At 54.5% G+C, this 27,062-nt stretch overlaps 1 protein-coding gene across 1 annotated transcript in view; it reads left to right on the forward strand.

Moving 5' to 3' along the window:
* Nucleotides 1–27,062, forward strand: part of trpc2b (transient receptor potential cation channel subfamily C member 2b) — a 102,633-nt gene that overhangs the window by 52,459 nt on the left and 23,112 nt on the right. The window contains exons 7-11 of the mRNA XM_073044422.1: nt 14,594–14,756; nt 17,717–17,809; nt 21,981–22,173; nt 23,333–23,460; nt 26,408–26,477. Coding sequence (XP_072900523.1) covers nt 14,594–14,756; nt 17,717–17,809; nt 21,981–22,173; nt 23,333–23,460; nt 26,408–26,477 — 647 coding nt within the window. The remainder of the gene's footprint in view (nt 1–14,593; nt 14,757–17,716; nt 17,810–21,980; nt 22,174–23,332; nt 23,461–26,407; nt 26,478–27,062) is intronic.

Raw genomic sequence — 27,062 nt, forward strand, 5'->3', positions numbered from 1 at the left:
CTCTATCCTACACCTTCCTCTGTCATCATCACCATTCTTCATCACCTCTATCCTACACCTTCCTCTGTCATCATCACCATTCTTCATCACCTCTATCCTACACCTTCCTCTGTCACCATCACCATTCTTCATCACCTCTATCCTACACCTTCCTCTGTCATCATCACCATTCTTCATCACCTCTATCCTACACCTTCCTCTGTCATCATCACCATTCTTCATCACCTCTATCCTACACCTTCCTCTGTCATCATCACCATTCTTCATCACCTCTATCCTACACCTTCCTCTGTCATCATCACCATTCTTCATCACCTCTATCCTACACCTTCCTCTGTCATCATCACCATTCTTCATCACCTCTATCCTACACCTTCCTCTGTCATCATCACCATTCTTCATCACCTCTATCCTACACCTTCCTCTGTCATCATCACCATTCTTCATCACCTCTATCCTACACCTTCCTCTGTCATCATCACCATTCTTCATCACCTCTATCCTACACCTTCCTCTGTCACCATCACCATTCTTCATCACCTCTATCCTACACCTTCCTCTGTCATCATCACCATTCTTCATCACCTCTATCCTACACCTTCCTCTGTCATCATCACCATTCTTCATCACCTCTATCCTACACCTTCCTCTGTCATCATCACCATTCTTCATCACCTCTATCCTACACCTTCCTCTGTCATCATCACCATTCTTCATCACCTCTATCCTACACCTTCCTCTGTCATCATCACCATTCTTCATCACCTCTATCCTACACCTTCCTCTGTCATCATCACCATTCTTCATCACCTCTATCCTACACCTTCCTCTGTCATCATCACCATTCTTCATCACCTCTATCCTACACCTTCCTCTGTCATCATCACCATTCTTCATCACCTCTATCCTACACCTTCCTCTGTCATCATCACCATTCTTCATCACCTCTATCCTACACCTTCCTCTGTCATCATCACCATTCTTCATCACCTCTATCCTACACCTTCCTCTGTCACCATCACCATTCTTCATCACCTCTATCCTACACCTTCTTCTGTCATCATCACCATTCTTCAGGCTTTAATTTTGAATTAAATCAACTTTTCCTGAGAGTTCACACATAGTACTGCTCGATGTAACACCTTCCACCCAGTGTACAGGAGAAGCACCCAGTGTACAGGGAAAGCACCCAGTGTACGGGGGAAGCACCCAGTGTACGGGGAAGCACCCAGTGTACAGAGGAAGCACCCAGTGTACAGGGAAAGCACCCAGTGTACGGGGAAGCACCCAGTGTACGGGAAAGCACCCAGCGTACCGGGGAAGCACCCAGCGTACAGGGGAAGCACCCAGTGTACGGGGAAGCACCCAGTGTACAGGGGAAGCACCCAGTGTACGGGAAAGCATCCAGTGTACCGGGGAAGCACCCAGTGTACAGGGGAAGCACCCAGTGTACAGGGAAGCACCCCTGCAAAAAGAGATTTCCAGTGGGGTCTTCCTCCACCGCCAGATGGTAACACGGACCGTCAAGGTGTGTCCGGTTGGCAGACAAAGGTGGGCCTCCCCGCGAGACGGCTCACCTTGTGTGGGACCCTCTCCCATGTGGTATCCCGAGGCCTGCGTCCAATGAGCACACCAGGTGGTGGTGCAGCTGGAACCACTCCACTTCCCCGTGTGCCCCCCTCGGTACCACCCCCCCACAGTACTGCCCCTCCAACAATGTGGCACTGTCTGGGCTGACCATAACTCTGCTCTGTGTGGGGGGGAGTGAGCTGTCTGTACGCCCAGTGTCACTCCTCAGTGAAGATACCCCACCCTCGGAACTGGTTCAGGGACATTGAAGGATGCAGAGTCGGGGGTGGGAAAACGCAGTGGGGACAGGGTGGGACATGCCGGGTCACAGTAGGGCAAGGGGATGAGTTGGGACACAATGGGAATGTGGTTGGGATGGGGAGGGATGAGTTGGGACACAGTGGGAATGTAGTTGGGATGGGGAGGGATGAGTTGGGGCACAATGGGAATGTAGTTGGGATGGGGAGGGATGAGTTGGGACACAATGGGAATGTGGTTGGGATGGGGAGGGATGAGTTTGGACACAATGGGAATGTGGTTGGGATGGGGAGGGATGAGTTGGGACACAATGGGAATGTGTTTGGGATGGGGAGGGATGAGTTGGAAGAGATGAGTTGGGACACAGTGGGAATGTGTTTGGGATGGGGAGGGATGAGTTGGAAGAGATGAGTTGGGACACAGTGGGAATGTGTTTGGGATGGGGAGGGATGAGTTGGGACACAATGGGAATGTGGTTGGGATGGGGAGGGATGAGTTGGGACAGTGGGAATGTGTTTGGGATGGGGAGGGATGAGTTGGGACACAGTGGGAATGTAATTGGGATGGGGAGGGATGAGTTGGGACACAATGGGAATGTGGTTGGGATGGGGAGGGATGAGTTGGGACACAGTGGGAATGTAGTTGGGATGGGGAGGGATGAGTTGGGAGACAGTGGGAATGTGGTTGGGATGGGGAGGGATGAGTTGGGACACAATGGGAATGTGGTTGGGATGGGGAGGGATGAGTTGGGACACAGTGGGAATGTAGTTGGGATGGGGAGGGATGAGCTGGGACACAGTGGGAATGTGGTTGGGATGGGGAGGGATGAGTTGGGAGGGATGAGTTGAGACACAATGGGAATGTAGTTGGGATGGGGAGGGATGAGTTGGGACACAATGGGATTGTGGTTGGGATGGGGAGGGATGAGTTGGGACACAATGGGAATGTGGTTGGGATGGGGAGGGATGAGTTTGGACACAATGGGAATGTGGTTGGGATGGGGAGGGATGAGTTGGGACACAGTGGGAATGTGTTTGGGATGGGGAGGGATGAGTTGGAAGAGATGAGTTGGGACACAGTGGGAATGTGTTTGTGATGGGGAGGGATGAGTTGGGACACAATGGGAATGTGGTTGGGATGGGGAGGGATGAGTTGGGACAGTGGGAATGTGTTTGGGATGGGGAGGGATGAGTTGGGACACAGTGGGAATGTAATTGGGATGGGGAGGGATGAGTTGGGACACAATGGGAATGTGGTTGGGATGGGGAGGGATGAGTTGGGACACAGTGGGAATGTAGTTGGGATGGGGAGGGATGAGTTGGGACACAGTGGGAATGTGGTTGGGATGGGGAGGGATGAGTTGGGACACAATGGGAATGTGGTTGGGATGGGGAGGGATGAGTTGGGACACAGTGGGAATGTAGTTGGGATGGGGAGGGATGAGCTGGGACACAGTGGGAATGTGGTTGGGATGGGGAGGGATGAGTTGGGAGGGATGAGTTGAGACACAGTGGGAATGTAGTTGGGATGGGGAGGGATGAGTTGGGACACAATGGGAATGTGGTTGGGATGGGGAGGGATGAGTTGGGACACAATGGGAATGTAGTTGGGATGGGGAGGGATGAGCTGGGACACAGTGGGAATGTGGTTGGGATGGGGAGGGATGAGTTGGGACACAATAGGAATGTGGTTGGGATGGGGAGGGATGAGTTGGGACACAGTGGGAATGTGTTTGGGATGGGGAGTGATGAGTTGGAAGAGATGAGTTGGGACACAGTGGGAATGTGTTTGTGATGGCGAGGGATGAGTTGGGACACAATGGGAATGTGGTTGGGATGGGGAGGGATGAGTTGGGACAGTGGGAATGTGTTTGGGATGGGGAGGGATGAGTTGGGACACAGTGGGAATGTAATTGGGATGGGGAGGGATGAGTTGGGACACAGTGGGAATGTGGTTGGGATGGGGAGGGATGAGTTGGGACACAGTGGGAATGTAGTTGGGATGGGGAGGGATGAGTTGGGACACAGTGGGAATGTGGTTGGGATGGGGAGGGATGAGTTGGGACACAATGGGAATGTAGTTGGGATGGGGAGGGATGAGCTGGGACACAGTGGGAATGTGGTTGGGATGGGGAGGGATGAGTTGAGACACAGTGGGAATGCAGTTGGGATGGGGAGGGATGAGTTGGGAGGGATGAGTTGAGACACAGTGGGAATGTAGTTGGGATGGGGAGGGATGAGTTGGGACACAATGGGAATGTGGTTGGGATGGGGAGGGATGAGTTGGGACACAATGGGAATGTAGTTGGGATGGGGAGGGATGAGCTGGGACACAGTGGGAATGTGGTTGGGATGGGGAGGGATGAGTTGGGACACAATAGGAATGTGGTTGGGATGGGGAGGGATGAGTTGGGACACAGTGGGAATGTGGTTGGGATGGGGAGGGATGAGTTGGGACACAGTGGGAATGTAGTTGGGATGGGGAGGGATGAGTTGGGACACAATGGGAATGTGGTTGGGATGGGGAGGGATGAGTTGGGACACAGTGGGAATGTAGTTGGGATGGGGAGGGATGAGTTGGGACACAGTGGGAATGTAGTTGGGATGGTGAGGGATGAGTTGGGACACAATGGGAATGTGGTTGGGATGGGGAGGGATGAGTTGGGACACAATGGGAATGTAGTTGGGATGGGGAGGGATGAGTTGGGACACAATGGGAATGTGGTTGGGATGGGGAGGGATGTGTTGGGACAGTGGGAATGTGGTTGGGATGGGGAGGGATGAGTTGGGACACAATGGGAATGTAGTTGGGATGGGGAGGGATGAATTGGGACACAGTGGGAATGTAGTTGGGATGGGGAGGGATGAGTTGGGACACAGTGGGAATGTGGTTGGGATGGGGAGGGATGAGTTGGGACACAGTGGGAATGTAGTTGGGATGGGGAGGGATGAGTTGGGACACAGTGGGAATGTAGTTGTGATGGGGAGGGATGAGTTGGGACACAATGGGAATGTAGTTGGGATGGGGAGGGATGAGTTGGGAGGGATGAGTTGGGACACAGTGGGAATGTAGTTGGGATGGGGAGGGATGAGTTGGGACACAATGGGAATGTGGTTGGGATGGGGAGGGATGAGTTGGGACAGTGGGAATGTGGTTGGGATGGGGAGGGATGAGTTGGGAGGGATGAGTTGAGACACAGTGGGAATGTAGTTGGGATGGGGAGGGATGAGCTGGGACACAGTGGGAATGTGGTTGGGATGGGGAGGGATGAGTTGGGACACAATAGGAATGTGGTTGGGATGGGGAGGGATGAGTTGGGACACAGTGGGAATGTGGTTGGGATGGGGAGGGATGAGTTGGGAGGGATGAGTTGAGACACAGTGGGAATGTAGTTGGGATGGGGAGGGATGAGCTGGGACACAGTGGGAATGTGGTTGGGATGGGGAGGGATGAGTTGGGACACAATAGGAATGTGGTTGGGATGGGGAGGGATGAGTTGGGACACAGTGGGAATGTGGTTGGGATGGGGAGGGATGAGTTGGGACACAGTGGGAATGTAGTTGGGATGGGGAGGGATGAGTTGGGACACAATGGGAATGTGGTTGGGATGGGGAGGGATGAGTTGGGACACAGTGGGAATGTAGTTGGGATGGGGAGGGATGTTGGGACACAGTGGGAATGTAGTTGGGATGGGGAGGGATGAGTTGGGACACAGTGGGAATGTGGTTGGGATGGGGAGGGATGAGTTGGGACACAGTGGGAATGTAGTTGGGATGGGGAGGGATGAGTTGGGACACAGTGGGAATGTAGTTGTGATGGGGAGGGATGAGTTGGGACACAATGGGAATGTAGTTGGGATGGGGAGGGATGAGTTGGGACACAGTGGGAATGTGGTTGGGATGGGGAGGGATGAGTTGGGACACAATGGGAATGTGGTTGGGATGGGGAGGGATGAGTTGGGACACAGTGGGAATGTAGTTGGGATGGGGAGGGATGAGCTGGGACACAGTGGGAATGTGGTTGGGATGGGGAGGGATGAGTTGGGAGGGATGAGTTGAGACACAGTGGGAATGTAGTTGGGATGGGGAGGGATGAGTTGGGACACAATGGGAATGTGGTTGGGATGGGGAGGGATGAGTTGGGACACAATGGGAATGTGGTTGGGATGGGGAGGGATGAGTCTGGACACAATGGGAATGTGGTTGGGATGGGGAGGGATGAGTTGGGACACAGTGGGAATGTGTTTGGGATGGGGAGGGATGAGTTGGAAGAGATGAGTTGGGACACAGTGGGAATGTGTTTGTGATGGGGAGGGATGAGTTGGGACACAATGGGAATGTGGTTGGGATGGGGAGGGATGAGTTGGGACAGTGGGAATGTGTTTGGGATGGGGAGGGATGAGTTGGGACACAGTGGGAATGTAATTGGGATGGGGAGGGATGAGTTGGGACACAATGGGAATGTGGTTGGGATGGGGAGGGATGAGTTGGGACACAGTGGGAATGTAGTTGGGATGGGGAGGGATGAGTTGGGACACAGTGGGAATGTGGTTGGGATGGGGAGGGATGAGTTGGGACACAATGGGAATGTGGTTGGGATGGGGAGGGATGAGTTGGGACACAGTGGGAATGTAGTTGGGATGGGGAGGGATGAGCTGGGACACAGTGGGAATGTGGTTGGGATGGGGAGGGATGAGTTGGGACACAATAGGAATGTGGTTGGGATGGGGAGGGATGAGTTGGGACACAGTGGGAATGTGTTTGGGATGGGGAGTGATGAGTTGGAAGAGATGAGTTGGGACACAGTGGGAATGTGTTTGTGATGGCGAGGGATGAGTTGGGACACAATGGGAATGTGGTTGGGATGGGGAGGGATGAGTTGGGACACAATAGGAATGTGGTTGGGATGGGGAGGGATGAGTTGGGACACAGTGGGAATGTGTTTGGGATGGGGAGTGATGAGTTGGAAGAGATGAGTTGGGACACAGTGGGAATGTGTTTGTGATGGCGAGGGATGAGTTGGGACACAATGGGAATGTGGTTGGGATGGGGAGGGATGAGTTGGGACAGTGGGAATGTGTTTGGGATGGGGAGGGATGAGTTGGGACACAGTGGGAATGTAATTGGGATGGGGAGGGATGAGTTGGGACACAATGGGAATGTGGTTGGGATGGGGAGGGATGAGTTGGGACACAGTGGGAATGTAGTTGGGATGGGGAGGGATGAGTTGGGACACAGTGGGAATGTGGTTGGGATGGGGAGGGATGAGTTGGGACACAATGGGAATGTAGTTGGGATGGGGAGGGATGAGCTGGGACACAGTGGGAATGTGGTTGGGATGGGGAGGGATGAGTTGAGACACAGTGGGAATGTAGTTGGGATGGGGAGGGATGAGTTGGGAGGGATGAGTTGAGACACAGTGGGAATGTAGTTGGGATGGGGAGGGATGAGTTGGGACACAATGGGAATGTGGTTGGGATGGGGAGGGATGAGTTGGGACACAATGGGAATGTAGTTGGGATGGGGAGGGATGAGCTGGGACACAGTGGGAATGTGGTTGGGATGGGGAGGGATGAGTTGGGACACAATAGGAATGTGGTTGGGATGGGGAGGGATGAGTTGGGAGGGATGAGTTGGGACACAGTGGGAATGTAGTTGGGATGGGGAGGGATGAGTTGGGACACAATGGGAATGTGGTTGGGATGGGGAGGGATGAGTTGGGACAGTGGGAATGTGGTTGGGATGGGGAGGGATGAGTTGGGACACAATGGGAATGTAGTTGGGATGGGGAGGGATGAGTTGGGACACAGTGGGAATGTGGTTGGGATGGGGAGGGATGAGTTGGGACACAATGGGAATGTGGTTGGGATGGGGAGGGATGAGTTGGGACACAATGGGAATGTGGTTGGGATGGGGAGGGATGAGTTGGGACACAGTGGGAATGTGGTTGGGATGGGGAGGGATGAGTTGGGACACAGTGGGAATGTGGTTGGGATGGGGAGGGATGAGTTGGGACACAATGGGAATGTGGTTGGGATGGGGAGGGATGAGTTGGGACACAATGGGAATGTAGTTGGGATGGGGAGGGATGAGTTGGGACACAGTGGGAATGTAGTTGTGATGGGGAGGGATGAGTTGGGACACAATGGGAATGTGGTTGGGATGGGGAGGGATGAGTTGGGACACAATGGGAATGTGGTTGGGATGGGGAGGGATGAGTTGGGACACAATAGGAATGTGGTTGGGATGGGGAGGGATGAGTTGGGACACAGTGGGAATGTGTTTGGGATGGGGAGTGATGAGTTGGAAGAGATGAGTTGGGACACAGTGGGAATGTGTTTGTGATGGCGAGGGATGAGTTGGGACACAATGGGAATGTGGTTGGGATGGGGAGGGATGAGTTGGGACAGTGGGAATGTGTTTGGGATGGGGAGGGATGAGTTGGGACAGTGGGAATGTAATTGGGATGGGGAGGGATGAGTTGGGACACAATGGGAATGTGGTTGGGATGGGGAGGGATGAGTTGGGACACAGTGGGAATGTAGTTGGGATGGGGAGGGATGAGTTGGGACACAGTGGGAATGTGGTTGGGATGGGGAGGGATGAGTTGGGACACAATGGGAATGTAGTTGGGATGGGGAGGGATGAGCTGGGACACAGTGGGAATGTGGTTGGGATGGGGAGGGATGAGTTGAGACACAGTGGGAATGTAGTTGGGATGGGGAGGGATGAGTTGGGAGGGATGAGTTGAGACACAGTGGGAATGTAGTTGGGATGGGGAGGGATGAGTTGGGACACAATGGGAATGTGGTTGGGATGGGGAGGGATGAGTTGGGACACAATGGGAATGTAGTTGGGATGGGGAGGGATGAGCTGGGACACAGTGGGAATGTGGTTGGGATGGGGAGGGATGAGTTGGGACACAATAGGAATGTGGTTGGGATGGGGAGGGATGAGTTGGGACACAGTGGGAATGTGGTTGGGATGGGGAGGGATGAGTTGGGACACAGTGGGAATGTAGTTGGGATGGGGAGGGATGAGTTGGGACACAATGGGAATGTGGTTGGGATGGGGAGGGATGAGTTGGGACACAGTGGGAATGTAGTTGGGATGGGGAGGGATGAGTTGGGACACAATGGGAATGTAGTTGGGATGGGGAGGGATGAGTTGGGACACAGTGGGAATGTGGTTGGGATGGGGAGGGATGAGTTGGGACACAATGGGAATGTGGTTGGGATGGGGAGGGATGAGTTGGGACACAGTGGGAATGTAGTTGGGATGGGGAGGGATGAGCTGGGACACAGTGGGAATGTGGTTGGGATGGGGAGGGATGAGTTGGGAGGGATGAGTTGAGACACAGTGGGAATGTAGTTGGGATGGGGAGGGATGAGTTGGGACACAATGGGAATGTGGTTGGGATGGGGAGGGATGAGTTGGGACACAATGGGAATGTGGTTGGGATGGGGAGGGATGAGTCTGGACACAATGGGAATGTGGTTGGGATGGGGAGGGATGAGTTGGGACACAGTGGGAATGTGTTTGGGATGGGGAGGGATGAGTTGGAAGAGATGAGTTGGGACACAGTGGGAATGTGTTTGTGATGGGGAGGGATGAGTTGGGACACAATGGGAATGTGGTTGGGATGGGGAGGGATGAGTTGGGACAGTGGGAATGTGTTTGGGATGGGGAGGGATGAGTTGGGACACAGTGGGAATGTAATTGGGATGGGGAGGGATGAGTTGGGACACAATGGGAATGTGGTTGGGATGGGGAGGGATGAGTTGGGACACAGTGGGAATGTAGTTGGGATGGGGAGGGATGAGTTGGGACACAGTGGGAATGTGGTTGGGATGGGGAGGGATGAGTTGGGACACAATGGGAATGTGGTTGGGATGGGGAGGGATGAGTTGGGACACAGTGGGAATGTAGTTGGGATGGGGAGGGATGAGCTGGGACACAGTGGGAATGTGGTTGGGATGGGGAGGGATGAGTTGGGAGGGATGAGTTGAGACACAGTGGGAATGTAGTTGGGATGGGGAGGGATGAGTTGGGAGGGATGAGTTGAGACACAGTGGGAATGTAGTTGGGATGGGGAGGGATGAGCTGGGACACAGTGGGAATGTGGTTGGGATGGGGAGGGATGAGTTGGGACACAATAGGAATGTGGTTGGGATGGGGAGGGATGAGTTGGGACACAGTGGGAATGTGTTTGGGATGGGGAGTGATGAGTTGGAAGAGATGAGTTGGGACACAGTGGGAATGTGTTTGTGATGGCGAGGGATGAGTTGGGACACAATGGGAATGTGGTTGGGATGGGGAGGGATGAGTTGGGACAGTGGGAATGTGTTTGGGATGGGGAGGGATGAGTTGGGACACAGTGGGAATGTAATTGGGATGGGGAGGGATGAGTTGGGACACAATGGGAATGTGGTTGGGATGGGGAGGGATGAGTTGGGACACAGTGGGAATGTAGTTGGGATGGGGAGGGATGAGTTGGGACACAGTGGGAATGTGGTTGGGATGGGGAGGGATGAGTTGGGACACAATGGGAATGTAGTTGGGATGGGGAGGGATGAGCTGGGACACAGTGGGAATGTGGTTGGGATGGGGAGGGATGAGTTGAGACACAGTGGGAATGTAGTTGGGATGGGGAGGGATGAGTTGGGAGGGATGAGTTGAGACACAGTGGGAATGTAGTTGGGATGGGGAGGGATGAGTTGGGACACAATGGGAATGTGGTTGGGATGGGGAGGGATGAGTTGGGACACAATGGGAATGTAGTTGGGATGGGGAGGGATGAGCTGGGACACAGTGGGAATGTGGTTGGGATGGGGAGGGATGAGTTGGGACACAATAGGAATGTGGTTGGGATGGGGAGGGATGAGTTGGGAGGGATGAGTTGGGACACAGTGGGAATGTAGTTGGGATGGGGAGGGATGAGTTGGGACACAATGGGAATGTGGTTGGGATGGGGAGGGATGAGTTGGGACAGTGGGAATGTGGTTGGGATGGGGAGGGATGAGTTGGGACACAATGGGAATGTAGTTGGGATGGGGAGGGATGAGTTGGGACACAGTGGGAATGTGGTTGGGATGGGGAGGGATGAGTTGGGACACAATGGGAATGTGGTTGGGATGGGGAGGGATGAGTTGGGACACAATGGGAATGTGGTTGGGATGGGGAGGGATGAGTTGGGACACAGTGGGAATGTGGTTGGGATGGGGAGGGATGAGTTGGGACACAGTGGGAATGTGGTTGGGATGGGGAGGGATGAGTTGGGACACAATGGGAATGTGGTTGGGATGGGGAGGGATGAGTTGGGACACAATGGGAATGTAGTTGGGATGGGGAGGGATGAGTTGGGACACAGTGGGAATGTAGTTGTGATGGGGAGGGATGAGTTGGGACACAATGGGAATGTGGTTGGGATGGGGAGGGATGAGTTGGGACACAATGGGAATGTGGTTGGGATGGGGAGGGATGAGTTGGGACACAATAGGAATGTGGTTGGGATGGGGAGGGATGAGTTGGGACACAGTGGGAATGTGTTTGGGATGGGGAGTGATGAGTTGGAAGAGATGAGTTGGGACACAGTGGGAATGTGTTTGTGATGGCGAGGGATGAGTTGGGACACAATGGGAATGTGGTTGGGATGGGGAGGGATGAGTTGGGACAGTGGGAATGTGTTTGGGATGGGGAGGGATGAGTTGGGACAGTGGGAATGTAATTGGGATGGGGAGGGATGAGTTGGGACACAATGGGAATGTGGTTGGGATGGGGAGGGATGAGTTGGGACACAGTGGGAATGTAGTTGGGATGGGGAGGGATGAGTTGGGACACAGTGGGAATGTGGTTGGGATGGGGAGGGATGAGTTGGGACACAATGGGAATGTAGTTGGGATGGGGAGGGATGAGCTGGGACAGTGGGAATGTGGTTGGGATGGGGAGGGATGAGTTGAGACACAGTGGGAATGTAGTTGGGATGGGGAGGGATGAGTTGGGAGGGATGAGTTGAGACACAGTGGGAATGTAGTTGGGATGGGGAGGGATGAGTTGGGACACAATGGGAATGTGGTTGGGATGGGGAGGGATGAGTTGGGACACAATGGGAATGTAGTTGGGATGGGGAGGGATGAGCTGGGACACAGTGGGAATGTGGTTGGGATGGGGAGGGATGAGTTGGGAGACAATAGGAATGTGGTTGGGATGGGGAGGGATGAGTTGGGACACAGTGGGAATGTAGTTGGGATGGGGAGGGATGAGTTGGGACACAATGGGAATGTGGTTGGGATGGGGAGGGATGAGTTGGGACACAGTGGGAATGTAGTTGGGATGGGGAGGGATGAGTTGGGACACAGTGGGAATGTAGTTGGGATGGTGAGGGATGAGTTGGGACACAATGGGAATGTGGTTGGGATGGGGAGGGATGAGTTGGGACACAATGGGAATGTAGTTGGGATGGGGAGGGATGAGTTGGGACACAATGGGAATGTAGTTGGGATGGGGAGGGATGAGTTGGGACACAGTGGGAATGTGGTTGGGATGGGGAGGGATGAGTTGGGACACAATGGGAATGTGGTTGGGATGGGGAGGGATGAGTTGGGACACAATGGGAATGTAGTTGGGATGGGGAGGGATGAGTTGGGACACAGTGGGAATGTAGTTGTGATGGGGAGGGATGAGTTGGGACACAATGGGAATGTAGTTGGGATGGGGAGGGATGAGTTGGAAGAGATGAGTTGGGACACAGTGGGAATGTGTTTGTGATGGGGAGGGATGAGTTGGGACACAATGGGAATGTGGTTGGGATGGGGAGGGATGAGTTGGGACAGTGGGAATGTGTTTGGGATGGGGAGGGATGAGTTGGGACACAGTGGGAATGTATTTGGGATGGGGAGGGATGAGTTGGGACACAATGGGAATGTGGTTGGGATGGGGAGGGATGAGTTGGGACACAGTGGGAATGTAGTTGGGATGGGGAGGGATGAGTTGGGACACAGTGGGAATGTGGTTGGGATGGGGAGGGATGAGTTGGGACCCAATGGGAATGTGGTTGGGATGGGGAGGGATGAGTTGGGACACAGTGGGAATGTAGTTGGGATGGGGAGGGATGAGTTGGGACACAGTGGGAATGTGTTTGGGATGGGGAGTGATGAGTTGGAAGAGATGAGTTGGGACACAGTGGGAATGTGTTTGTGATGGCGAGGGATGAGTTGGGACACAATGGGAATGTGGTTGGGATGGGGAGGGATGAGTTGGGACAGTGGGAATGTGTTTGGGATGGGGAGGGATGAGTTGGGACACAGTGGGAATGTAATTGGGATGGGGAGGGATGAGTTGGGACACAATGGGAATGTGGTTGGGATGGGGAGGGATGAGTTGGGACACAGTGGGAATGTAGTTGGGATGGGGAGGGATGAGTTGGGACACAGTGGGAATGTGGTTGGGATGGGGAGGGATGAGTTGGGACACAATGGGAATGTAGTTGGGATGGGGAGGGATGAGCTGGGACACAGTGGGAATGTGGTTGGGATGGGGAGGGATGAGTTGAGACACAGTGGGAATGTAGTTGGGCTGGGGAGGGATGAGTTGGGAGGGATGAGTTGAGACACAGTGGGAATGTAGTTGGGATGGGGAGGGATGAGTTGGGACACAATGGGAATGTGGTTGGGATGGGGAGGGATGAGTTGGGACACAATGGGAATGTAGTTGGGATGGGGAGGGATGAGCTGGGACACAGTGGGAATGTGGTTGGGATGGGGAGGGATGAGTTGGGACACAATAGGAATGTGGTTGGGATGGGGAGGGATGAGTTGGGAGGGATGAGTTGGGACACAGTGGGAATGTAGTTGGGATGGGGAGGGATGAGTTGGGACACAATGGGAATGTGGTTGGGATGGGGAGGGATGAGTTGGGACAGTGGGAATGTGGTTGGGATGGGGAGGGATGAGTTGGGACACAATGGGAATGTAGTTGGGATGGGGAGGGATGAGTTGGGACACAGTGGGAATGTGGTTGGGATGGGGAGGGATGAGTTGGGACACAATGGGAATGTGGTTGGGATGGGGAGGGATGAGTTGGGACACAATGGGAATGTAGTTGGGATGGGGAGGGATGAGTTGGGACACAGTGGGAATGTAGTTGGGATGGGGAGGGATGAGTTGGGACACAGTGGGAATGTGGTTGGGATGGGGAGGGATGAGTTGGGACACAATGGGAATGTAGTTGGAATGGGGAGGGATGAGTTGGGACACAATGGGAATGTAGTTGGGATGGGGTGGGATGAGTTGGGACACAGTGGGAATGTGGTTGGGATGGGGGTGGGATGAGTTGGGACACAGTGGGAATGTGGTTGGGATGGGGAGGGATGAGTTGGGACACAGTGGGGACAGGATGGGATGTGTTGAGGCGCAGTAGGAAGTGGTGCAGATGCAGTTGTGGATGGGGGGGGACATGTTGGGACACGACTGAACACTGGGTGGCGGTGGGACCTGTATGCATGGGGGGGGTGGCGGTGGGACCTGTTTGCATGGGGGGGGGTTGGCGGTGGGACCTGTATACATGGGGGGTGGCGGTGGGACCTGTTTGCATGGGGGGGTGGCGGTGGGACCTGTTTGCATGGGGGGGGGTGGCGGTGGGATCTGTATGCATGGGGGGTTCGTGGTGGGACCTGTTTACATGGGGGGAGGCGGTGGGAATGCGCTGGGTGGTAGTTCTGAGTGTATATAATGGCCCAGATCTGTTCTCCCCCCCCCCCCCCCCCACAGAAAGACACCAATGGATGCAGGAAGACCCACAAATGGTGGCCGAGGTTCTGTTCGCCATCACCAGTATGCTGAGCCTGGCTCGTCTTACCTCCATCCTGCCCGCTCACGAGACCCTCGGAACCCTGCAGATATCCATCGGAAGGATGATCGATGACATGATGAGGTTTGCCCTCCTGAATTCCCCACCCGTCTGCCTATGATGGAGAGACGGTTAATTTCCCCCAACACACCGTCCCCCCATCACCTCTCTCTCAGCTTTCGACAGCCGATATCGTGAGTGATGGACAGACACTAAATCCCCCCCCCCAAACCCACCGTCCCCCCATCACCTCTCTCTCAGCTTTCGACAGCCGATATCGTGAGTGATGGACAGACACTAAATCCCCCCCCCAAACCCACCGTCCCCCATCACCTCTCTCTCAGCTTCAGACAGCCGATATCGTGAGTGCTGGACAGACACTAAATCCCCCCAAACCCACCGTCCCCCCATCACCTCTCTCTCAGCTTTCGACAGCCGATATCGTGAGTGATGGACAGACACTAAATCCCCCCCCCAAACCCACCGTCCCCCCATCACCTCTCTCTCAGCTTTCGACAGCCGATATCGTGAGTGATGGACAGACACTAAATCCCCCCCCCAAACCCACCGTCCCCCATCACCTCTCGCTCAGCTTCAGACAGCCGATATCGTGAGTGCTGGACAGACACTAAATCCCCCCAAACCCACCGTCCCCCCATCACCTCTCTCTCAGCTTTCGACAGCCGATATCGTGAGTGATGGACAGACACTAAATCCCCCCCCCCAAACCCACCGTCCCCCCATCACCTCTCTCTCAGCTTTCGACAGCCGATATCGTGAGTGATGGACAGACACTAAATCCCCCCCCCAAACCCACCGTCCCCCATCACCTCTCGCTCAGCTTCAGACAGCCGATATCGTGAGTGATGGACAGACACTAAATCCCCCCCCAAACCCACCGTCCCCCCATCACCTCTCGCTCAGCTTCAGACAGCTGATATCGTGAGTGATGGACAGACACTAAATCCCCCCAAACCCACCGTCCCCCCATCACCTCTCGCTCAGCTTCAGACAGCTGATATCGTGAGTGATGGACAGACACTAAATCCCCCCCCCAAACCCACCGTCCCCCCATCACCTCTCTCTCAGCTTTTGACAGCCGATATCATGAGTGCTGGACAGACACTAAAGGTTAACATGCAAGTTGAGTCGGTGGTAACCACAAGATTAGCATTCATGTCAAGAGCAAAGATGTGATGCTGAGACTTGATAAGGCATTGGTCAGACCGTAGTTTGACCACTGAGAGCAGCTTTCAGCCCCTTATCTAAGAAAAATGTGCTGGCATTGGAATGAAAGGGTTAATGTCTGAGGGGTGTTTGAGTGTATTTAATGGAGTTTAGAAGAATGAGGGGATCTGGTTGAAGCCTTTGATAGAGTGTATGTGGAGAGGATGTTTCCATGCTGGGGAGAGTCTAGGACCAGAGGGCACAGATAGAGTGGATGTGGAGAGGGTATTTCCTACAGTGAGGGAGTCTAGCACCAGAGGACACAGATAGAGTGGATGTGGAGAGGGTGTTTCCTACAGTGAGGGAGTCTAGGACCAGAGGGACACAGATAGAGTAGATGTTGAGAGGATGTTTCCTATAGTGGGGGAGTCTCGGACCAGAGGACACAGATAGAGTGGATGTGGAGAGGATGTTTCCTATAGTGGGGGAGTCTCGGACCAGAGGACACAGATAGAGTGGATGTGGAGAGGATGTTTCCTATAGTGGGGGAGTCTCAGACCAGAGGACACAGATAGAGTGGATGTGGAGAGGATGTTTCCTATAGTGGGGGAGTCTAGGACCAGAGGACACAGATAGAGTGGATGTGGAGAGGATGTTTCCTATAGTGGGGGAGTCTCGGACCAGAGGACACAGATAGAGTGGATGTGGAGAGGATGTTTCCTATAGTGGGGAGTCTAGGACCAGAGGGCACAGATAGAGTGGATGTGGAGAGGATGTTTCCTATAGTGGGGGAGTCTAGGACCAGAGGACACAGATAGAGTGGATGTGGAGAGGATGTTTCCCATAGTGGGGGAGTCTAGGACCAGAGGACACAGATAGAGTGGATGTGGAGAGGATGTTTCCTATAGTGGGGGAGTCTCGGACCAGAGGACACAGATAGAGTGGATGTGGAGAGGATGTTTCCTATGGTGGGGGAGTCTAGGACCAGAGGACACAGATAGAGTGGATGTGGAGAGGGTGTTTCCTATAGTGGGGGAGTCTAGGACCAGAGGGACACATAGAGTGGATGTGGAGAGGATGTTTCCTACAGTGAGGGAGTCTAGGACCAGAGGGCACAACCTCAAAATAGAGAGATGTCCACTTAGAACTCAGATAAGGGAAAATTTCTTCAGGTAGACGGTGGTGAATCTGTGGAATTCATTGCCGCAGACGGCTGTGGAGGCCGAGTCATTGTGTGTATTTAAAGTGGGGATTGATAGGTTCATGATTAATCAGGGTGTCAAAGGTTACGAGGAGAGGGCAGGAAAATGGGTTTGAGAGGGATATGGATCAGCTGTATTCCAGGCAGTTTCCAGAGTACGTTACATGGCCAGTACAACATTGTGGGCCGAAGGGCCTGTAGTGTGCTGTAGATTTCGGTGTTCTCTGATGAAATGGCAGAGCAGACTCGATGGGCCAAATGGCCCGATTCTGCTCCTATTGTGGACGTATATGACAAGAAATCTATTTTTGGAGATGCCCTCGATTAGGGGTAGAGTGGTGCCTGTGATGAAGCTGGCTGAGTTTACAACTTTCTGCAGCTGTTTTCTTCACACCAGACTCTGATACAACCAGTTTGCATGATCTCCACAGTACAATGTAGAAATGTGAGTGTCTTTGGTGACGTACCCTTCCCCCCACCCTGACCTTGCTCGCTCCCTACCGACCTCCTCCTCCTCTCTCAGCCGACCCATCCACAGCCCTTCTCCCCCAACCTTACCTCATCGCCCTCCCCCACTACCCACAGTCCCCAACCCAGTAGGTATGTGATCTGCGATGTCAGTGAGCGAGTCTGTGACGGTGGCGTGTGGAACTCTCACATCTTTGTGTGTTTCCAGGTTCATGTTCCTGTTGATGATCATCCTCACCGCGTTCCTGTGCGGGATCAACAACATCTACGTCCACTACGTCGACCTCGATCGCCTGGGCAAGTAAGGGACCTTCGGCCAGCACCCTCCCTCACTGGCAGCTCCACCGAAACCGTCTCACACACAGACCGGACACTCCCCACCCCACCGAAACCGTCTCTCACACAGACCGGACACTCCCCACCCCACCGAAACCGACTCACACAGACCGGACCCTCCCCACCCCACCGAAACCGTCTCACACAGACCGGACACTCCCCACCCCACCGAAACCGTCTCACACACAGACCGGACACTCCCCACCCCACCGAAACCGTCTCTCACACAGACAGGACACTCCCCACCCCACCGAAACCGTCTCACACACAGACCGGACACTCCCCACCCCACCGAAATTGTCTCACACACAGACCGGACACTCCCCACCCCACCGAAACCGACTCTCACAGACCGGACACTCCCCACCCCACCGAAACCGTCTCTCACACAGACCGGACACTCCCCACCCCACCGAAACCGTCTCTCACACAGACCGGACACTCCCCACCCCACCGAAACCGACTCACACAGACCGGACACTCCCCACCCCACCGAAACCGACTCTCACAGACCGGACACTCCCCACCCCACCGAAACCGTCTCACACACAGACCGGACACTCCCCACCCCACCGAAACCGTCTCTCACACAGACAGGACACTCCCCACCCCACCGAAACCGTCTCACACACAGACCGGACACTCCCCACCCCACCGAAACCGACTCTCACAGACCGGACACTCCCCACCCCACTGAAACCGTCTCTCTCACAGACCGGACACTCCCCACCCCACCGAAACCGACTCACACAGACCGGACACTCCCCACCCCACCGAAACCGTCTCTCACACAGACCGGACACTCCCCACCCCACCGAAACCGTCTCACACACAGACCGGACACTCCCCACCCCACAGAAACCGTCTCTCACACAGACCGGACACTCCCCATCCCACCGAAACCGTCTCTCACAGACCGGACACTCCCCACCCCACCGAAACCGTCTCTCACACAGACCGGACACTCCCCACCCCACCGAAACCGTCTCTCACACAGACCGGACACTCCCCACCCCACCGAAACCGTCTCTCACACAGACCGGACACTCCCCACCCCACCGAAACCGTCTCTCACACAGACAGGACACTCCCCACCCCACCGAAATCGTCTCACACACAGACCGGACACTCCCCACCCCACCGAAACCGACTCTCACAGACCGGACACTCCCCACCCCACCGAAACCGTCTCACACACAGACCGGACACTCCCCACCCCACCGAAACCGTCTCTCACACAGACAGGACACTCCCCACCCCACCGAAATCGTCTCACACACAGACCGGACACTCCCCACCCCACCGAAACCGACTCTCACAGACCGGACACTCCCCACCCCACCGAAACCGTCTCACACACAGACCGGACACTCCCCACCCCACAGAAACCGTCTCTCTCACAGACCGGACACTCCCCACCCCACCGAAACCGTCTCTCACAGACCGGACACTCCCCACCCCACCGAAACCGTCTCACACACAGACCGGACACTCCCCACCCCACCGAAACCGTCTCACACACAGACCGGACACTCCCCACCCCACCGAAACCGTCTCTCACACAGACCGGACACTCCCCACCCCACCGAAACCGTCTCTCACACAGACCGGACACTCCCCACCCCACCGAAACCGTCTCTCACAGACCGGACACTCCCCACCCCACCGAAACCGTCTCACACACAGACCGGACACTCCCCACCCCACCGAAACCGTCTCTCACACAGACCGGACACTCCCCACCCCACCGAAACCGTCTCTCACAGACCGGACACTCCCCACCCCACCGAAACCGTCTCTCACAGACCGGACACTCCCCACCCCACCGAAACCGTCTCTCACACAGACCGGACACTCCCCACCCCACCGAAACCGTCTCACACACAGACCGGACACTCCCCACCCCACCGAAACCGTCTCTCACGCAGACCGGACACTCCCCACCCCACCGAAACCGTCTCTCACACAGACCGGACACTCCCCACCCCACCGAAACCGTCTCTCACACAGACCGGACACTCCCCACCCCACCGAAACCGTCTCTCACACAGACAGGACACTCCCCACCCCCACCGAAATCGTCTCACACACAGACCGGACACTCCCCACCCCACCGAAACCGACTCTCACAGACCGGACACTCCCCACCCCACCGAAACCGTCTCACACACAGACCGGACACTCCCCACCCCACCGAAACCGTCTCACACACAGACCGGACACTCCCCACCCCACCGAAACCGTCTCTCACAGACCGGACACTCCCCACCCCACCGAAACCGTCTCACACACAGACCGGACACTCCCCACCCCACCGAAACCGTCTCACACACAGACCGGACACTCCCCACCCCACCGAAACCGTCTCTCACACAGACCGGACACTCCCCACCCCACCGAAACCGTCTCTCACAGACCGGACACTCCCCACCCCACCGAAACTGTCTCTCACACAGACCGGACACTCCCCACCCCACCGAAACCGTCTCACACACAGACCGGACACTCCCCACCCCACCGAAACCGTCTCTCACACAGACCGGACACTCCCCACCCCACCGAAACCGTCTCTCACAGACCGGACACTCCCCACCCCACCGAAACCGTCTCTCACAGACCGGACACTCCCCACCCCACCGAAACCGTCTCTCACACAGACCGGACACTCCCCACCCCACCGAAACCGTCTCACACACAGACCGGACACTCCCCACCCCACCGAAACCGTCTCTCACGCAGACCGGACACTCCCCACCCCACCGAAACCGTCTCACACACAGACCGGACACTCCCCACCCCACCGAAACCGTCTCTCACAGACCGGACACTCCCCACCCCACCGAAACCGTCTCACACACAGACCGGACACTCCCCACCCCACCGAAACCGTCTCTCACACAGACCGGACACTCCCCACCCCACCGAAACCATCTCACACACAGACCGGACACTCCCCACCCCACTGAAACCGTCTCTCACGCAGACCGGACATGGTGGGGTAGGCTCAATGGGCTGAATGGCCCACTCCTGCTCCGGTTTCATAAGTTCTTAAGTTCACTGTAGGGCAGTTTCTGTCAGTACACAGAGTCATGGAGCACAGAATCCTAATCTTCTATACCTCCCCCTCATCCGTACACCTGTCCAAATTGCTCTCAAACATTGAAAACAAACCTGCACCCACCACTTGTGCTGACAGCCTGTTCCTCACTCACCACCGTCTGAGTGAAGATGCTCCCCTCCCCGTGTTTCCCACCGACCTTTCACCTTTTAACCTTCACCCAGGACTAGTTCTAGTCTCACCTGACCTCAGTGGAAAAAGCCTGCTTGCATTCACCCCCTCTATACCCCTCATAATTTTGTATACCTTTATCAATTTTCCTTTGTCTTCTACATTCTCGGGAATAAAGCCTTAACCTATTCATCCTTTCCCGATAACTCAAGTCCTCAAGTCCCGGCAACAAATTTTCTCCGCTCTTCCAACCTGGTTCACATCTTTCCTGTGGGTCGGTGACCAAAACTGCACACAATACTCCAAATTAGGCCTCACATACAACTTCAACATGACATCCCATCTCCTGTACTTAATACATTGATGTAGGAAGGCCAATGTGCCAAAATCTTCCCTGATGACCCATTTTTAATGAATCATGGATCTGTATTCACAGTTCCCTTTGTTCTGCCACACTCCTGAGATGGTCACTCTGGAATGAAAACCTCATCCTGAGAGCAGATGTGGTGGAGGCGGAGGAATTGAGGGAAGAGGATGGCATTTTTATAAGTTGCCACCCTAATGTTGGGGTGGTGAGAGAGTTCTATCTGGGGCAGACAGGGGTTCCAATGGAGGGGGAGAAGGTGTTTTCCACAGGGGTGGGGAGAAGGAGTTTCCTTCGGTGGAGTGGAGGTAGAAGGTGAATGGGGAACTGCAGAGTGATTGGTGAGTTCCACATTCTCACACACACCATACTCTGCCTTGCCCTCTCTTACTCACTCTGACACAGACATACCCACACGATCACACACACAGTCAGTAATCGTCAGAGATTCCTCCTGCTGTGGCATGGTCTCGCGGGAGGGTCCTTGCTGACGTGCCCCCACGCTCAGGGCCAGCTTAACGGAGACTCCCATTCCCCCTGCAGCTTCAATGGCACCTTACAGTTCCTCTTCTGGACCATGTTCGGCATGGAGGAGCCCACCTCCGTGGATGTCTCCGAGTACGTGGTAGCGGAGTTCGTGGGTCGCGTCCTCTACGGCATTTTCACCATCATCATGGTTATAGTGCTACTAAATATGTTAGTCGCTATGATCACTAACTCCTTCCAGAAGATCGAGGTGGGTCAGGGCCGTGTCAGAGATATCAGCTTCACTCTGTGTCTGACCCTGGGCGTGTGTGATGGGACGGTGTGGAGGGAGCTTCACTCTGTATCTGACCCCCGGGAGTGTGTGATGGGACGGTGTGGAGGGAGCTTCACTCTGTATCTGACCCCGGGAGTGTGTGATGGGACGGTGTGGAGGGAGCTTCACTCTGTATCTGACCCCCGGGAGTGTGTGATGGGACGGTGTGGAGGGAGCTTCACTCTGTATCTGACCCCGGGAGTGTGTAATGGGACGGTGTGGAGGGAGATTCACTCTGTGTCTGACCCCGGGAGTGTGTGATGGGACGGTGTGGAGGGAGATTCACTCTGTCTGACCCTGGGAGTGTGTGATGGGACGGTGTGGAGGGAAATTCACTCTGTCTGACCCCGGGAGTGTGTGATGGGACGGTGTGGAGGGAGATTCACTCTGTATCTGACCCCGGGAGTGTGTGATGGGACGGTGTGGAGGGAGATTCACTCTGTGTCTGACCCCGGGAGTGTGTGATGGGACGGTGTGGAGGGAGATTCACTCTGTCTGACCCTGGGAGTGTGTGATGGGACGGTGTGGAGGGAAATTCACTCTGTCTGACCCCGGGAGTGTGTGATGGGACGGTGTGGAGGGAGATTCACTCTGTATCTGACCCCGGGAGTGTGTGATGGGACGGTGTGGAGGGAGATTCACTCTGTGTCTGACCCGGGAGTGTGTGATGGGACGGTGTGGAGGGAGATTCACTCTGTCTGACTCTGGGAGTGTGTGATGGGACGGTGTGGAGGGAAATTCACTCTGTATCTGACCCCGGGAGTGTGTGATGGGACGGTGTGGAGGGAGCTTCACTCTGTGTCTGACCCTGGGCGTGTGTGATGGGACGGTGTGGAGGGAGCTTCACTCTGTGTCCGACCCTGGGAGTGTGTAATGGGACGGTGTGGAGGGAGATTCACTCTGTCTGACCCTGGGAGTGTGTGATGGGACGGTGTGGAGGGAAATTCACTCTGTGTCTGACCCCGGGAGTGTGTGATGGGACGGTGTGGAGGGAGATTCACTCTGTGTCTGACCCCTGTGCTATTCCTGTTTGGATGCTGTCAGCCACTGCTGTGGGGTCTGTGTAATCCATTTCATCTCTGTCTCTGTTTGCCAGGATGACGCAGATGTTGAGTGGAAATTTGCTCGGTCAAAGTTGTACCTTTGCTATTTTCGTGAAGGTCTGACTCTCCCTGTCCCCTTCAACATCATTCCCACGCCCAAATCGTTTATCTACTTGCTCAGGTGAGTGTCCGGCAGTTTAACACTAATGTCGCGCACCCCCACCCCAGAACCTCAGTGGGTCCAGCACTATCAGCTCCTTGTGGGCTGTTCCTGAGGTGTCCCGGTCAATCCTCTCACCAAGGAAGAGGCATCGGAGGGCCTGGTATGGGACTCCTCAGAGGGGGTTTTGAAAAGGGAGGGTGTTACAGAAATGAGGGGCTGTGTCATTTGAGGAGGGTCACAGAGACAGAGAGAGATAAAGGGGCCAGAGGGTGTTACAAAGGGTTATAGGGGAGGGAGGGGATTACAGAGACGGGGGGGGGGGGTGTTGGGGGGGTTGAAGGAGTTAGAGACAGGGAGGGGTGTAGGGAGAGTAAGATTACAGAGAGAGGGAGAGGTGTAGGGGGTTGAAGGGGTTTACAGAGACAGGGAGGGGTATGGGGGAGTAAGGAGGTTACAGAGAGAGGGAGGGGTGTGGGGTGGTTGAAGGGGGTTACAGAGACGGAGGAGTGTTGGGGGGTTGAAAGGATTACAGAGGGAGGGTGTAGGGGGGTTGAAGGGGGTTACAGAGACAGGGAGGAGTGTAGGAGGAGGGGTTGAGTGTTCATGAGGAGTATAGTGAGAGGCTCTTTCTTTGAGCATTGTCACCCCATCGGGGTGGAGAGGCTTCTGTTGTCCTTAGACCCTGAAGGTGATGCTGTCTTGAGATTAGCTCCACCCATTGTGGTAATTTGAGGGGGAAGTTCCAGACAGAACGATGAAGCAAGGCCTGGTGAGAAAGGCCGCAGCAGTGAAGGGTCCCCAGCCATCTAGCACTCCATGCCACTGGGCCCTGGCCCTGATCTGTCAAGGACGGTGTTGGCTGTCTGAACATCAGCCTCCCCACGGTAAACAACATCGCACACAGACATTCTCCATTAAGGGAATAACCTCGAATGGAGTGGTCACATGACTGGGGAGGTGAATGGAGTGGGTGATAATTTGCAAGGGCTGGGGCTGGCGCAGGGACTGCGGGTGGGGATGAGAAATGGAATGGGGGTGGGGAATAACCTGGAATTGGATAGAACGCCAGGCGAATGTGTTGACCTGCGACCATCTTTCCCCGGTGTGTCGGTCAGCCCTGACATGGGGGTGAACCGTCTCCTGGGCTCGGCCTGCAGCTGCTCTCAGGTCACTACACATGTGGTGAGGTAATGGGACTGTGGGATCTTGCTGTGGACAGTCTCAGCCCTTGTCTCTTACCTTAGGAGATATTGGACCACTGGAAAATGATGCTGGAGAGGTAGTAATGGGGGACAAAGAAATGGCAGATGTACTTTGCATCTGTCTTCACTGTGGAAGACACTAGCAGTGTGCCAGAGGTCTGTGAGTATCAGGGAGCAGGAGTGAGTGCCATTGTTATTACAAAGGAAAAGTGCTAGGCAAACTGAAAGGTCTTGAGGTGGATAAGTCACCTGGACCAGGTGGACTACATCCCAGAGTCCTGAGAGAGGTTACTGAGAGATAACAGATGCATTGATTGTGATCTTTCAAGAATCACTTGATTCTGGCATGGTCCCACAAATGTTGCTCCAATCTTTATGAAGGAAGGCAAAAGAAAGGAAATTATAGGCCAGTTAGTCTAACCTCAATGGTTGGGAAAGTATGGGAGTCTGTCATTAAGGATGTTTGGGGTACTTGGAGACTAATGATAAAATAAGTCAAAGTCAGCATGGTTTCTGTTAGAGTCCTTGGAGGAAGTAACAAGCAGGGTGGACAAAGGAGAGACAGTGGATGTCATTTACTTGGATTTTCAGAAGGCATTTGATAAGGTGCCACACATGAGGCTAATTAACAAGATAAAATCCTATGGTGTTACAGGAAAGATACTGGCATGGATAGTGGAATGGCTGACAGGCAGGAGGCAGTGAGTGGCAATAAAAGGGGCCTTTTCTGTTTGGCTGCCAGTGACTAGTGATGTTCCTCAGGGGTCAGTATTGGGACCACTACTTTTCACATTGTTTGTCAATGATTTGGATAATGGATTTGATGGCTTTGTGAAAGTCTGTGGATGATACGAAGATAGGTGGAGGGGTAGGTAGTGCTGAGGAAACAATGTGATTGTAGCGGGACTTCAACAAATTGGAAGAATGGGGAAAAAAGTGGTAAATGGAATACAGTGTTGAGATAAGTATGATAATGCATTTTGGTAAAAGGAGGAATAGTGCAGACTATTATCTAAATGGGGAGAAGGTTCAAACATCAGGGGTGCAAAGGGACTTAAAAGACAGAAGGTTAATTTATAGGTTGAGCCTGTGGTGAAGAAGGCAAATGCAATGTTGGCATTTATTTCAAGGGGAATAGAATATAAAAGCAAGGAGATAATGCTGAGGCTTTATAAGACACTAGTCAGGCTGCACTTGGAGTATTGTCAACAGTTTTGGGCCCCATATCTCAGAAAGGATGTGTTGTCATTGGAGAGAGTCCAGAGGAGGTTCATGAGGATGATTCCAGGAATGAAGGGGTTAACATATGAGGAGCATTTAGTAGCTTTGGGCCTGTACTCACTGGAATTTAGAAGAATGCACGGTGATCTCATCGAAACTTACCGAATGTTGGAAGGACTAGATAGGGTGGATGTGGAGAGGATGTTTCCTATGGTGGGGGCATCCAGAACTAGAGGGCACAGCCTCAAAATTGAGGGGCGACCCTTTAGAACAGAGGTAAGGAGGGATTTTTTTTTTGGACAGAGAGTTGTGAATCTGTGGAATGCTCTGCCACAGACTGGGGTCTTGGTCGAGTCCATGGGCTGAAGTTGATCGTTTCCTGAATGGTCAGGGCATCAAAGGATATGGTGAGAAGGTTGGGGTTCTGGTGTGGCGTTGAGTGGGATCCGGGATCAGCCATGATGGAATGGCGGAGCAGATCCATTGGGCTGAATGGCCTAATTCTGCTCCTGTCTCATGGTCTTATGGTCTCTCCTCCCCAGGTGGATCTTTCGCAAGATGTGCTGCATCAGCAGCAAGAAGAACGACTACCCCCCACTGCCGAGCACATTCGTAAGTGGCACAGACACCCCCACCCTCTCACCGGAGACACAGATACAACCCTCCCCTCCCCCTCAACCGAGACACAGACACCCCCCACCCCCTCACCGGAGACACAGACATACACTCCCCCTCACCCTCAACCGAGACACAGATACACCCTCCCCCTCTCACCGGAGACACAGACACCCCCTCCCCTCCCCCTCAACCGAGACACAGATACACCCTCCCCCTCCCCCCTCACCGGAGACACAGATACACCCCTCCCCCTCCCCCTCAACCGAGACACAGATACACCCTCCCCCCTCCCCCTCACCCAGAGACACAGATACACCCTCCCCCTCCCCCTCACCCAGAGACACAGACACCCCCACCTCCTCCCCCTCACCGGAGACACAGATACACCCTCCCCCTCACCCTCAACCGAGACACAGATACACTCCTCACCTCCTCACCCAGAGACACAGATACCCCACCCCCTCACCCAGAGACACAGATACCCCACCTCCTCACCCAGAGACACAGATACCCCCACCTCCTCACCCAGAGACACAGATACACTCCCCACCTCCTCACCCAGAGACACAGATACACCCC

Source organism: Hemitrygon akajei, chromosome 4, assembly GCF_048418815.1.
Source record: "Hemitrygon akajei chromosome 4, sHemAka1.3, whole genome shotgun sequence".
NCBI lineage: Eukaryota > Metazoa > Chordata > Chondrichthyes > Myliobatiformes > Dasyatidae > Hemitrygon > Hemitrygon akajei.